Source organism: Aspergillus stella-maris (genome assembly GCF_047715825.1).
Source record: "Aspergillus stella-maris strain CBS 113639 unplaced genomic scaffold BDV14scaffold_81, whole genome shotgun sequence".
NCBI classification, from domain to species: domain Eukaryota; kingdom Fungi; phylum Ascomycota; class Eurotiomycetes; order Eurotiales; family Aspergillaceae; genus Aspergillus; species Aspergillus stella-maris.
Window position 1 is genome coordinate 75,883 of NW_027396875.1, and position 13,900 is coordinate 89,782.

Consider the following 13,900-nt stretch of genomic DNA (forward strand, 5'->3'; position numbering starts at 1 on the left):
GTCCCACCATGACGGAAGAGTTGCTCCGTCAGCAGTTGGAACAGCCTGACTGATACTGTAATAATATCATCGGCCTTCGCTCCTCTTCTTTCCTTTTTCCTCCTTCACTCTCAACTCTACTTCTCTACCAGCGCCTCTGCAGTGCTTATATACCTCTATCTTCCTGCAGTTTCTCTCTCACTACACTCTTCTAAACCTCTCTATACCCCCCATCATCCATCATGAGCAGCGCCGTGTAAGTTCCATTTCTTGCTCTTCTCCCGTCCATAGCCGGTCTCCCTGTTATTCTCCGCGCACGTCTCGGAGACCTATATCCAAGAAACTCCGTGTCGAAATTCTTGTAAATCAGGAAGAACTCTATTAGAGACTCTTGAATTGGGTTCGCGGAATCATTTTCTGACGCGTTGGGAGCTGTGACGCACCCTACCCCGCGGCAGCGCGGGGTCCTCGTGCCGCGACTCTCTTTCCTTTCTCTCTCAGCGTTTCAGCACTGCCATTGACATGAATCATAACTGACTTTAGCCGCCGCCTGGCTGGCATTTTGCCCGGCCTTTCGGCGCCCATTGTTCCTAGTGCTGATTTCGGTCTCATTGGTCTGGCCGTTATGGGCCAGAACCTGATCCTCAACGCTGCTGATCACGGTTTCACTGTCTGCGCTTACAACCGTACGACCTCCAAGGTCGACCGCTTCCTCGAGAATGAGGCCAAGGGTGAGTTTCGCCAGTTCCGGGGGTTCCGGAGGTACAACCAAGCAAAGGGGTGTGCTTGCTGATTGATCATTTCAGGCAAGCCCATTGTCGGTGCTCACTCCGTCGAGGAGTTCTGCGCCAAGCTCAAGCGCCCCCGCCGTATCATGCTCCTCGTCATGGCCGGAAAGCCTGTCGACCAGTTCATCGAGTCTCTTCTGCCCCACCTTGAGGAGGGCGATATCATCATCGACGGTGGTAACTCTCACTACCCCGACTCCAACCGCCGCACCCAGTACCTGAAGACGAAGGGCATCCGCTTCGTCGGCTCCGGTGTCTCTGGTGGTGAGGAGGGTGCCCGCTACGGTCCCTCTCTCATGCCCGGTGGTAACGAGGAGGCCTGGCCCCACATCAAGGATATCTTCCAGAGCATCGCCGCCAAGAGCGACGGCGAGCCCTGCTGCGACTGGGTCGGTGATGAGGGTGCTGGTCACTACGTCAAGATGGTCCACAACGGTATTGAGTACGGTGACATGCAGCTCATTTGCGAGGTAAGCTTAGCCAAGCAGGTACTAGGATAAGCAGATGCTAATCTCTACAGGCTTACGACATCCTCAAGCGTGGTCTCGGCCTCTCCTCCAAGGAGATTGCCGATGTCTTCGCCAAGTGGAACAAGGGTGTTCTTGACTCTTTCCTGATCGAAATCACCCGTGACATCCTCTACTACAACGACGAGGACGGTGTCCCCATGGTCGAGAAGATCCTCGACAAGGCTGGTCAGAAGGGTACCGGCAAGTGGACCGCCATCAACGCTCTCGACCTCGGCATGCCCGTCACCCTCATCGGTGAGGCTGTCTTCTCTCGCTGCCTGTCTGCCCTCAAGGACGAGCGTCTCCGCGCCAGCGAGGTCCTTTCCGGCCCTACCCCCGAGTTCACTGGCAACAAGGAGGAGTTCATCGACGACCTTGAGCAGGCCCTCTACGCCTCCAAGATCATCTCCTACGCCCAGGGCTTCATGCTCATCCAGAACGCTGCCAAGGAGTACAACTGGTCCCTCAACAAGCCCGCCATTGCCCTCATGTGGCGCGGTGGTTGCATCATCCGCTCCGTCTTCCTCAAGGACATCACCGAGGCCTACCGCAAGAACCCTGACCTCGAGAACCTCCTCTTCAACGACTTCTTCAACAAGGCCATCCACAACGCCCAGAAGGGCTGGAGAAGCGTCGTCAGCAAGGGTGCTCTCTGGGGTATCCCCACTCCTGCCTTCAGCACCGCCCTCAGCTTCTACGACGGCTATCGCGCCAAGGTCCTCCCCGCCAACCTGCTGCAGGCCCAGCGTGACTACTTCGGTGCCCACACCTTCCGCATTGCTCCCGAGCACGCCAACGAGAAGCACCCCGAGGGCAAGGACATCCACGTCAACTGGACCGGCCGTGGTGGTGACGTGTCTGCCTCGACCTACGTTGTTTAATTTGGGACTCTGATACATTGCGCTGGACGTGAAGCTTTCTGGACCAAACACACTCCATAGGACCAGTTAAAAGGGAGTTTGCGGCTCTCAAGACATAGAATGATAATGCCTGATGTTCAAAAACTCTTTCGAAAGAACATGTAACGCCTACCGTATTTAGGTCATAAGAAATCTGTTCATATTGATTTTCTGTAATCCTTCCGAACAAGTAGTAGTACTCCGTAGCAGTGACATTCATGGGAGAGCTTGAGCTGTGATTTCCGCCACGTGACGCTAAACCCGATCGGGGCAACTCTCAGCGACGTCCAATTCGAAAGAACTCACTTGCGGTCTCTTGCGCTCGTTGCCTTTCTTGCTTCGAGCAGACTTACCTTGTCCCTATACAGACCAGCAGCTTAGAACTCTGCTTGGTCGTATCTTTGTTCTTTCCCCTGCTGTTCTTTGCATTCCCGTCACTCCTTTTCCGACGAACCTCCGGCTGCGACGTCCCACCTACATTACCTCCTGGCGGCTACCTCATCAGCACCTCCGCCGCTGACGCAGTTGACACACGATCTTGTTGGATTACTCTGTTCATTCAATTCATTCTGATTCGGGACCGAGTCTCGTTTTGTTGGTTGACTTTTTTCGCCGTTCCTATTATTGCTTCTGGACCACTTGACGTGGCTTTTCCATCGCCTGAGTGCGACCTCCCGCTTCCAGCACTCGCTAGACCGAACGATCGTCCAAGCTCGATTACCTGGAGGATAGCAAGCTACTGAGTAGCAGAGTCAACCCGTTATCCAGATCAAGCAAGTGCTACAAATCCGGGGAATGGCGGGCGCAATGGTGCCTCTGGAGGCGGCCTTGAGCGGTGCAATTGGTGCACGGTAAACATCCATCCACCCGTTCCTGCATGATGCGAGCATCCAGATGCCCGTCTGCCGATGAACAAGGTCAAGCAAGACCGCTCGGCCCAAATTCATGCTAGCTGAGATCCCCACGCTGACTCTCCGTCTCCCTCCAGCGTTCGCATAACCACCAACCCCGCGTCATCCACACTCGAGGGAACGCTCTTCACAGCGTGCCCCATAACAAACCTCATCGCCATAAACACAGCCGACGGCAAAAAGGCCCAAGCAGGAGACTACCACATCATCCCCATTTCCCGAATCCAATCCTTCCAGCTCCTCTCTGTCGCCTCCGAATCAACCTCCTTCTCCGATGCCACCCCGCCACTGCACGCCCTTGACATCCGCGCCTTGAAAAATCGGGAGGCTAGTGCCGTCGCAAAGATGCAGGAGGGCGAGGCACGTCGCGGCAAGGGGGTCACGCGGGAAGCACAGGATCTGTTTGATGCGTTTAGCCGCACTATGCCGACAAGGTGGGATGGTGCTAGTATTATCGTTACTGATACGGTTATTATTGCGCCACCTTACCGCGTTGATGACTGTCGGCCCGTGAGTCAGAATGATACTGCCGCGCTTGCGAGAGTGCGGAAGGTGGTACGTTATACTTCCCTGTCTTGAGACACCTGAAACTCAAGTTACTGACAAACGTATAGCTTGAAATGGAGCGCAAGAAGATTGAACTGCGCAACGCCAGCGCCGCGATTGGCAACTCCAACACTTTCTCTCGAAACTCCAACGCCGCGACTTCTGGACCCGGAGCCGCTGGACCTAGAAAGGGAGGTTGAGATGCCCTCTTCCAAGTCCTGGCTTTACCGTATCGCCTGGCCGGTAAAGCCCCGCGGATCCGCATCAGGCAACATAAGAACCACAATCGAAACATTAGCAACCCAGAACCCTTGCAAAGACATCGCAACACCATTGCGGGGCCGAAGCGGACATTCAACAAAAACAAATAAGACGTGTTCATGCCAGACCACATGGCAGAACAAGACGGAGACAGAGTGAAGCGCAGCAAAGTCTTAGCAAGCAACCTAGGACACCTTCTGGTACTGGTACGAGTCGAGTGAGAATTTCGTCAGTAAGAAAGAAAGAAAGAATAAGAATAAACGTCCCTGGACGATCTACGCTATGTATTGGATGATGCATCTGGAGCGAAGCAAGTGAAGCAAGGTGTTCAGGTTCAATGTTGTTGTTAGTAGTTTAGCCAGGAGTTGGGTTGGGGCTTAGCTGTTGAGACTACTCTGTCACGATTGCCTTAATCTGCTACACTTATCACTTATCACTACGAGGGAACTACCTAGCAATGGAATAAATACTGTTAGATACTTAGGGTCGCTGCTTGGGATCCGGTGGCATTCGTGGGAGAGTACTCTGGCCGAACTCTTATATGCTGTGCGATGGGACCATGAGAGCTCTGTTCTTTTCTTTTCTGTTCTGATTTTCTCTCGGTTTATCTCCTCTGGATATATTAGAATATGCTAGGTTGGCTATAGGTAAGGCTAAGGCTAGTACACAGATATATATACAAGTGAAAAATGGCGCCGGTGGATGGATAGATAGATGGATGGATGGATGAGCTGTATAAAAGACATATAGAAGTTTTGGTTTAGAAGCAAATGTTCGGAGTTCAAGCAGTTAACCGTTCGAGGGTGAAGGCGGAGCTTGATTCGCGAGCGATGACTGGCCAAGTTGTTGCTGCTGAGAAGGATTCCAGGAGACAGGGCCGCCTTGTGCCGATGCACCAGCTGACGATGATCCATCAGCGCCAGCATGCCGACCGTTCATCAACCGTTGGCGCTTTGGCTGAGGACCGGAGTTGGGGCTTTCCTGGGATGTATGTGGCGAGGACGGGTTCTGGCTTTGGCTTGGGGAGGGGCCCGTGCTGGGGCTTAGTGTTGACCCTTGCGGCTGCAGTCCCCGGGATTTGGTGGTGTCTAATACGTTGGGATTGGCGTTGCCGCTGTTGCTCGGTCCGGCTCTGACGGGTTCATCTGGTAGTGGGCTTGCCGCTATTCCACCGGGGCGACCCATTGTGCGATCATGCATGACGACGCGTTTCCACTTTGCGACGACATTCTCGTAGTCCCAGCGGGCAGAGCCTGGGCTGATCTGGCTCTGGTTGGCGTCGAGTTCGCGGGCGGCGTCGCGAGGAAGAGGAAGGGTTTCAGGTGGAAATAGCGCGAATTCGCGAGGCCACTGACAGGAACCAAGTTTCTCGACTTGGGATCGAAGCTGGTTGGCTTCTTGTTGGACGCGGGCGAGCTGCTCGTCGAGGGACTTGCGCTTGTCGGCTTCGCGCGCAAAGGCGCGCATGATCTCCAGCTGCCATGAATCGCGCCGTGCTTCATAGGGCAGAGTCACCCAGTGGTTGAAGGCAAGCTCGAGGTGCTTAAGACTCAGGTCCTCGTGCTGTTGCGCGTTTCTCTGGATTGATGGGCGATCAATGCCGAGAGGTTTTCCGGGGTTGATGGGGTCGGCGGACAGCTGGTCGGTTTGCCATTGTTCGATTTTCGCGCGGAGCGCCTGTCGTACCATTGCATGGTGCTCGGGCCCAGGCGGCTCGATCGGGAAGGAGGAGGCAGAGGGGAAGGGGCTGGGAGAAAAGAGCGTCGCTGGCGGAGAAAGTAGTTGTAGGCAGAGGGATGGGAAAGTTTGGTTGTTGATATCGAAGTCGAAGGGAGAAATTCGCGGACGCGTCCTCGACCTGGAATAATTTAGCAACCAAGACGGAAAGAAACAAGGACAGTAGAAGAACGTACGTCGCGGCTTTGATGTTATCCAGGACCTCGCGCAAGGCTAACTCCAGCGCTCTCACGGTATCGGGGCTGCCAGCACTAGAGCCTCGAGGCCCCAGGTCAGTTGCTGCTAAAGATCCGACGCGGGATTGTGAGGATGTAAAGCGAGACATCGGCGGCTCCTGCGATTGACTTGGGTTGGGAATGTCGTTAATCACACCGGTCGCATGCCACGTCGGGGTGTTGAACATCATTCGAATTGGCGCCTTCCCTCCGGATTCTCCTCCCTGAATCGATTCATTCGATCCTTTGGCCATTCCGCGTTCAGGGGTATCGCGCTTGCCCGTCGACGTTCGCGCTTGCCGCCGGGTAATCCCACTGCGAATGCGCCGAATCTCCTCGACATCGTGGATACCGTCGGGCTTCTTTTTGAACAGGAATTGATCGAGGTGACGGCCGAGCGACGAGGATGTGAATGCCTGATTACAGTATTGACATTTTCGGTCCTTCAAGGCCTGGTTCTGGGCCTGGTTTGCGGAAGATTTGGCGTTGGGGTTGTTTTCCTCGCCCGGACCAGAGTCCTCAGGAGTATCGGCTGGGCGATTAGACGCGCCGTCGTCCATGGTAGCACAAGGGCGCGAGGGTGGTTTCCGTCACAAAGGGCGAGTCGCAGTGGAACTTGGAAAGAGACGCGTGGACGTGAAACAGCAGAAGCAGCGTTAGGTCGGTTCTGCAGCTTGATGACGATGCATGGAGGGCGTGGGTGGTAGGACTTCGGGACCGGACTTGGACGTCCAATCGGAGGGGCAGCGGAAAGGGCGAGGTTGAGGGAGAGAAACAATGAACAGAAACAATAGAAAAGTAGAGTGGAGAGGGTGAAAGAGAGACAAAGAGGGGAGCAGAGGCAGGGAGAAAAGGGAGACGAGAGAAGAGGGAGAAGCAGATAGAAGAGGAAGATGAAGTTTGGCAACACGAGAAGCTCGAGATCATCGCCGCCAAGCTTTTCCTGTCACTTCACACCACAACTTTCATTTCATGCTCTATACGGAGTATATAAAGATAATATATTCACTAATGATGTCTACTTCATAGATACTTATCTACTCAATGCTGCGCTCACATACTCTGCCAACACTAGCATCTTCTCTTCCTGCAGTCTACGCCCAAACAACTGCACTCCCGCTGGCGCGCCATCATACACGTCCGCATCGTCTGTCCTGTCAGTATAGCTGTGAGACAGATTGGTCGGGAGAAACTCACAGTCTTTGTATGTTTGCTCATCCAGCTCGCCCAGGAATTCTCGAGGCTTTGCGATATCAACGCTCTTATCCGCGTGGGTGACTGGAACCACAACACTCGCATAGTCCAGCACGTTCAGGAACGAAGTATAGCCGACGTGGCGGTACTGAGTCGGAATCACAGCAGCATGAGCAGCAGCCGGACAGATCACTGCATCAACGGGTCTCCCAGTACCGGTGACTTCTGCTGTGGAATTCCAGTAGTCCATGTACGCTTTCTGGTACTCGCGCTTTGCGACATTGACCTGGGCTATTTCTAGCGCTGTCTTCTGAGGTAGGCCGCTCTCGACAATAACTTGTGGTGCAGGCTGCTCGCCGGATATATCGAAGTGGTACTTGACGTCTGCGCCGCCGTCAAAGTTATATGCAGCGGACTGAATCTTCAGCATTTGGGTCACGATCGGCAGACGCGGTTACTTACGGCTAGTTCACACGCAGTTTGATGAGAGGGTGGTGTCCATTCGATGACCTAGATTCTCAGTCAGTTTGGTACTTGGGGAAGGTGAACCCATCTTACCCTATGCCCAAGCCGCTTCAATGTCTGCTCCACCACTTCGATAGCCCTTGCAATCGGGGGATGGGGAAGGATGATCCCGTCATGCTTCATGATAGCAAATGCGAGCTTTGATGGGTCCTTCGCGGATTGCTCTACTAAAGCACGGGTCTCCTGTTCAATTTCACTCCTCCATGGTATTTCATGCACAAGCGGGTCGTGCAACCACGGTTGCTGCGAGAGGACGGCCTTAAACAGGAACTGCAGCGAGCGCGCCGTACCCGCGAGCGGCCCAATCACTGATAGGATAGTATTCTGTCCATCCATCGAGTTCGCAGCGCCTTCATATGGTATGCGTCCTGACGAAGGTCGAATCCCATAAAGTCCATTAAACACAGCAGGTATACGCACACTACCGCCAATGTCTGTCCCGAACCCGCCTGGTGATCCCTTGAGCGCAATGAGTGCCCCTTCACCACCAGAACTGCCTCCGCAAGAGAGAAGTCTGTTCTTGGGGTTCATTGTATAGTCAATGATATTGTTGACTGTTTCTCCACACATCAAGGTCGTGGGAACGCTCGTTTTGCAGTATAATACTGCTCCCATAGCGCGCAACTCACGGACAAGTTCACTTTCAAAGACTTGATGTCTCGGATCGTTCTCAAGACCGCGGAACCTGCCGATCCAGCCGACATATCCCATCGTCGTGTCTACACCCTTTACGTGGAACTGATCCTTCAAACTAACCGGTACTCCATGGAGAGGCCCCAGGGGTTTCTTGTGCTCAGCAAAGTAGGCATCTAGCCGCTTTGCATCTTCGATAGCGGCGTCGAAGAACACCTCATGCAAACAAAGTACCTACGATGGATTAGCAACTATAGCCGATGGTGTGCCAAGAGCATACAAGTTGGTGAGCAATAGCAGCCCGATGACAGAATGCTTCTGTCACTTCAACGGCCGTCCACTCTCCGGTAGCCGTCTTCACAGCGATATCATACGCATCAAGCTCTGTAATCTCGATCTCTCGGGGCGTGAGATATTGCTGGATGTATGCCCCTGTAACGTCACGAAGCTCAGTCGGAGCAGGGATCGGTTCCTGGATCCTCCATTTCGAGGGAATCGCGTCCAGAATCGACTGTTTCTTAGCTTCGGCGAGTGGTTTCCAGGTTGGAATAGTCATGGTAAATCGATAGTGATGGAGATGGAGTGTTCCTGGATAGAGGGGTTCAGTGGCGCTATCTATATATCTTGATCCCTCCTGTACTACTCCACAAACTAGCGCCCATCAGGCAGGTCGATAAGATCCTCGGCCGGAGATACTGCGAGTGACATTGTCGACTTGATGTAACCATTAGAGTAATTTCCGTAGTGTCGAACGATAAGAAGATAACTTGTCGGCAAATTTTATTTCATTGCTGCAAGCCATCCATACCACGCAGGGGTTCCTGCATCGTCTCCAGCCAAAGACACAAAGAACGTCATTGGTAGATTGTACATCGCACGTGACTTTGACGGCCAGCGGCCAACTCAGCGGTCAATAGAGCGGTGAAGACATTGCCGGATCTAAACATTTCGTGGAGCAAAAGTACTGAATCATCCCACCTTCTTTGTAGAACACTGGAAGATCTTCAAACGGCGAGATTCCATTGGTATTATGGAATTCAGCTGACAGGCATTGCAGTAGTTTAAGCCATACCGGAATCTCACTTGCTATGGCTCGCATTACTGGCCTCAATGCCCATGAGGCACCGCCAGAAGCCGTGCGCCTACGCTACAAACAGTACATGAAAATCTCACCGGCCGAGGTCAATGCCGATCCTACCATTGTTGATCTGCAATCACTGGACTCGACCAAGCTCCCTAATAGTATATCGCTCCAGCGGAAGATTTTGGTCAACGACAACAAGCCGGCTTTCGACAGGTTCGTCATAGCATCAGAACAAAATGATCTCTCTCAGCATAGCATTCCAGTCTATACGCATCGATCAGTGACTGGTAGGACTTCTTTTGCCTGGCGGTTGAATGATGCTGACGGTCGTAGGTCTCCTTATGGTTCCGTCTCTGTTCCCACCTGCCGTTCAGATGGAGCTGCTTACGCGCCTGTTTCATCGAGACCTTTCGAACAGTGCGCACAAGACGAATCTCCACCTCCACTACAACGTCACGTACCCTGTGGAATCGGATGGTGTGATTGAACATCGTGATACTACTAGTCTCACAAATGGGTCATCGAACCAACGAGCAATGTCGTTCTTCGAGGATAGCCAGACACGAACAATTTCCCCCATTGACTTGGACGTGCACAAACCACTTACCGTCCAAAATGTGCTAAACAAGAAATTACGCTGGGTGACTCTTGGAGGACAGTATGATTGGACTGCCAAGGTCTACCCAAATGAGCGCCCACCTGCTTTCCCCGAGGACATTGCAGAGCTCCTTCGAGCTGCTTTCCCCCAAACGGAACCGGAAGCCGCCATATTGAATCTCTACTCCCCAGGAAATACGTTAAGCCCGCACCGCGACGTGAGTGAAGAATGTGATGCAGGCCTTATTAGTGTCAGCTTTGGTTGTGATGGATTGTTCCTCATTGGCCACGACGATGGCGCGGGATGTGAGATTATACGCCTTCGCTCCGGCGATGCCGTGTATATGGACGGTACCTCACGGTTCGCTTGGCATGCGGTACCCAAGATACTTCCTGAAACATGTCCTCCGTGGCTAGTAAACTGGCCCTGCATCCCAGGCGATGTGGAGAGTGAGTCCCGCTTTGCGGACTGGAAAGGTTGGATGGCCGGTAAGAGAGTGAACCTGAATGTTCGACAAATGGTAGCCGAGCAAAGCTGAGAGATGCATCCATTCTTGGCCGTGAACTGCACCGCCATCAAGGAACTACACATGGTTTCCACCTGACCCGCCTTCTTATGTATCGACTTTCCGCTGGGCCGGGTTTCATGAGTTCGAGGCTGGGCTCTATGCCGATGTGCGGTTCGATATCCACGTTGTTTCAACATCTATGGCGGGATGTGACGAGTCTGGTGACTGTCTCCAACAGCAAACGCCAAATCCTCCGTAGCAGCAGTACCGTAGCAGCAGCAATCGGGCACGTACATCAGAGTGGCTGACAGCCCTGCCAAGCATAAAGTTGGAAGTATATTAAGCGCCCGAATTGCAGGACATTTTTGAGGGGAACGAGCGCGGGGTATATTTGTCATTCGCGCTTTGGACCGACCGTGGAACGAATCAAAGCATTTCAATGCTGCTTTATTCCACTTGCAAAGCCAGTGCAGAATGGATTTGTGAGATAAAGCCGTCTGGGCTTTGTTAGCCTGTTACAGGCGGCTGGCCACACGCCAAGATTTGTTTCAGGGCTCCTTAATCTCGGTTCGACCCTGTCAGGTCGGGGATCAGCAGCCTTGGCCAGCAGTCCGGATCTCACCGTTTGACTATCTGATTCATGCGCCAGTGGCTTACTGGTGGACCTAGTCGCGTTTCAACCTGAAGATCCCAACAACGTCGCCTAGCCAGTGGTCCTGCCCAGACCCTGACGTACCGAGAGCGCGGCGGCACCGCCAATTGGACCCTTGTTTCAATAGACAAAGCCCAGATCTCGTCTACCTGAGTAAATGGCTATTGCCAAGGTTGGTAACTGTTTGATCCCGTGCGACACAAAACGGTTGAAACAGCTTACCTTCCATGCATCTGAAACAATGCCACAAGGCCCGGGGACCAGAGTCCTGCGGGCGGCTTGCACTACGTGCCTGTATAAAACCTGAAGATCGGCCACAATGTGTGCTGAATTTGTCAGACGCTCATTCAGTCATTCCTTAACTTAGACCGTGCCGTCCACTTTCCTTAAACATGGCGCTTGTTCTTTTCTTTCATCTGCTGGCAGTTTTGACCTTGGTTGCTGGTAAACCAATTTTGCTTCCCAGGCAGGACCAGGGCGCGACGCAGGCCGTCGCCTCACCCTCTTTTGATGTGACGATAGAGTCACTTGGAAACACGACAATTAAAGCGCACGTGAAGAACCTAGGCACCGATGCCTATCGCCTTGTTCAGAGGGGCGATATCCTTGACCATGTTCCGACCAAGAAGGTCAACATCGCCGGCGGCGGTTAGTCCATCTCCTCTATACCGAGACACCAAACTAATGAAATCAGATGAGGAATCAACATTTACTGGAGTGCGAGTTGAATACATTGTTTCTCACTTGACCTCCGATGGCTTCGTCCAAATCGAGCCCGACCAATCCGTTGCATCTGTCTTCGACGTCGCCGAAATCTACGCCCTCACCCCAGGCCAAGAATACACCGCCGTTGCAAAGGGCGCTCTGGAATACACAACCCTCGACAACGAGAAGAAGTTCCTTACATTCCCATACACATCGAACAACATCTCCTTCACCGCGCCCACAGATGTTACCAACCGTCTCGAAGACCGCTCCTCGCTCCAATGCTCCGACGAATATAACTCAATCGTGCAGGAAGCAATTTCCCGTGCCGCGAAAATGGCCACCGCAGGAGCCCAAGATGCCCGCTCGGGCCAGGCTAGCGCTCTCTTCCAGAAATTCTTCAAGTCCACGTCCCAGGATGATCTCGACACCGTCGCTGGCCGTCTCGAGGCCATCGCCAAGGAGGCTACCACAACCGGGCAACTCACTTACTACTGCGAGCCTACGTCCGAGGATTACTGCTCTGCGAATGTTGCTGCCATGATGTACCCCTCACTTAACAGGGTCGTTAACTGCCCAGGATACTACTCGTCCACCAAGGTCTCGGATTACTGCGGGTACCTTGACCAGGCCGGTATTACGCTCCACGAGTATGCGCATGCTACTGCGCTCTATGCACCTGGAACAGAGGATATCGCGTATGGTATTGACTCTGTTCTCGAGATAGACACGGCAGACAGTCTGAATAATGCGGACAACTTTGCTTATTATGCTTCTGGTTTGTCTTACCTTGTCCACCCTCTTATGTACTAATGCTTGAGTGCACCATACTGACTGACATCCAGCCGTCTTTCTTCAATGCGCCGCCGACGACTCCATTGAAATCGGAACAGAAATGAACATTGATCTTGGTATTGACATCGGCACCGGGGACGACTCATCCTCCGACACAACCACAGAAACACCAACGCAGACCCCAACCACAACCCAAGAACCAACATACACCCCCGAACCAGTCCCCACAGATGGCTGGGGGATTGACGGTGGCATCGAGATCGGAACAGGAGACGACGGCTCAACCTGGGGCGGAAATGAAGCTGGCGATGGAGGCTGGGGCGATTGGGGCTCCGGCTCAGACGCAGGAACTGGAACAGGAACAGGAACAAGCTGGTCAACTACATCCCCCGAGTCATCTTCAACAACGACGGTCTCGACATCGACTTCTTCGGACGGGAGTACATGGAACATGCAGGATTTCATCAACTGGATTATGGCTGCTTATGGAAATAACGACGCGGCTTCTACATCAGGACAGACGCAAGGGCAGGTAAATGCGAATGCTGAGACAATGGCTGGTCTTGAGGGTTCGAATTCCGACTCGGGCGTTGACGCTAATCCTGCCGTCACAAATACCATCTCGAACCCGGGCTCGAATGTTGTTACCGTTGTTGTGACTGAGACTGCTACTGCGCCGGCTGCGGCGCAGGCTACGACTCCTCCCGTTGAGGCTGAACAGGTGGAAGGGGAGGAAGACTGCGAGGAGGAATAGACCGAGGACGTGGGAATAGGACAAGATGAATCGATGGCCGCCGAACCGTTCTCTAAAGCTAACCCACGATACTTAGTTCCAGGATCTCATGTCAAATCAATCTGTGGCATGAACTAGCAAACAGCAAACAATGCAATGAATGAACGATTGAAGATATGCTACGTACCTTACACCTTCACCCAACCCCTGGTATTAGTATGTCTCTGTACCTAGTATTCGTAAACATACGTAATCCATGTACAATGCCGCAGTCACCTCGCCCCTCCTCTTCACTTGTAACCACAGAATGTCATCTGGTGTCAGCTGCAGATGCCAATTCCCGCCTTGACATGACTGAAAGCCTAGATAGAGGTAGGTAACCTGGTGAGCCTCTTTATAAAGAAATACTTCTCAAATAAAGTGACGTTTCTACCGTATAGAGCAGTACATGCCCCACCTAGCTATATGTACCTACTCAACGAGTAGTAGTACGTGCATCGCTCGTCCACACACCATTCAACTAGCCAAATTGGACTGCCTAGGACAATAATCGTGGGAATAGGACAGGGTCACGGTGCACTAGGTGATTGGTGTGCAGGAAAGATAGCGGTGTCGTTGATTGACAGGG

General features: G+C 53.0%; 6 protein-coding genes across 6 annotated transcripts; 4 read left to right on the forward strand and 2 right to left on the reverse strand.

Annotated features, from left to right (window-relative positions):
• The first annotated feature begins 45 nt into the window (after window positions 1–45).
• BDV14DRAFT_182827 (NADP(+)-dependent, decarboxylating phosphogluconate dehydrogenase) lies at window positions 46–2,335 on the forward strand. Its single transcript, XM_073770290.1, has 4 exons — window positions 46–235; window positions 523–710; window positions 786–1,237; window positions 1,288–2,335. The coding sequence occupies exons 1-4, from the start codon at window positions 222–224 to the stop codon at window positions 2,155–2,157; spliced, it is 1,524 nt and encodes a 507-aa protein (XP_073623331.1). The 5' UTR covers window positions 46–221; the 3' UTR covers window positions 2,158–2,335.
• A 498-nt stretch (window positions 2,336–2,833) lies between these two features.
• BDV14DRAFT_146574 (anticodon-binding domain-containing protein) lies at window positions 2,834–4,465 on the forward strand. The gene is made up of 3 exons (XM_073766458.1): window positions 2,834–3,026; window positions 3,164–3,641; window positions 3,701–4,465. The coding sequence occupies exons 1-3, from the start codon at window positions 2,971–2,973 to the stop codon at window positions 3,830–3,832; spliced, it is 666 nt and encodes a 221-aa protein (XP_073623332.1). The 5' UTR covers window positions 2,834–2,970; the 3' UTR covers window positions 3,833–4,465.
• A 217-nt stretch (window positions 4,466–4,682) lies between these two features.
• BDV14DRAFT_204787 (uncharacterized protein) lies at window positions 4,683–6,405 on the reverse strand (the record flags this gene model as incomplete). Its single annotated transcript, XM_073774593.1, has 2 exons — window positions 4,683–5,751; window positions 5,807–6,405. The coding sequence occupies 2 exons, from the start codon at window positions 6,403–6,405 to the stop codon at window positions 4,683–4,685; spliced, it is 1,668 nt and encodes a 555-aa protein (XP_073623333.1).
• Window positions 6,406–6,878: 473 nt separating this feature from the next.
• gmdA (putative general amidase GmdA) lies at window positions 6,879–8,753 on the reverse strand (the record flags this gene model as incomplete). The annotated part of the gene is made up of 5 exons (XM_073774594.1): window positions 6,879–6,994; window positions 7,043–7,454; window positions 7,502–7,549; window positions 7,598–8,431; window positions 8,478–8,753. 5 exons carry the CDS (start codon window positions 8,751–8,753, stop codon window positions 6,879–6,881), a joined length of 1,686 nt encoding a protein of 561 aa, XP_073623334.1.
• A 428-nt stretch (window positions 8,754–9,181) lies between these two features.
• On the forward strand, window positions 9,182–10,924 carry alkB (oxidoreductase, 2OG-Fe(II) oxygenase family). The gene is made up of 2 exons (XM_073766459.1): window positions 9,182–9,568; window positions 9,615–10,924. The coding sequence occupies exons 1-2, from the start codon at window positions 9,286–9,288 to the stop codon at window positions 10,415–10,417; spliced, it is 1,086 nt and encodes a 361-aa protein (XP_073623335.1). The 5' UTR covers window positions 9,182–9,285; the 3' UTR covers window positions 10,418–10,924.
• Window positions 10,925–13,439, forward strand: BDV14DRAFT_146592 (Deuterolysin metalloprotease family-domain-containing protein). The gene is made up of 3 exons (XM_073766460.1): window positions 10,925–11,687; window positions 11,734–12,522; window positions 12,590–13,439. The coding sequence occupies exons 1-3, from the start codon at window positions 11,432–11,434 to the stop codon at window positions 13,291–13,293; spliced, it is 1,749 nt and encodes a 582-aa protein (XP_073623336.1). The 5' UTR covers window positions 10,925–11,431; the 3' UTR covers window positions 13,294–13,439.
• Window positions 13,440–13,900: the final 461 nt, after the last annotated feature.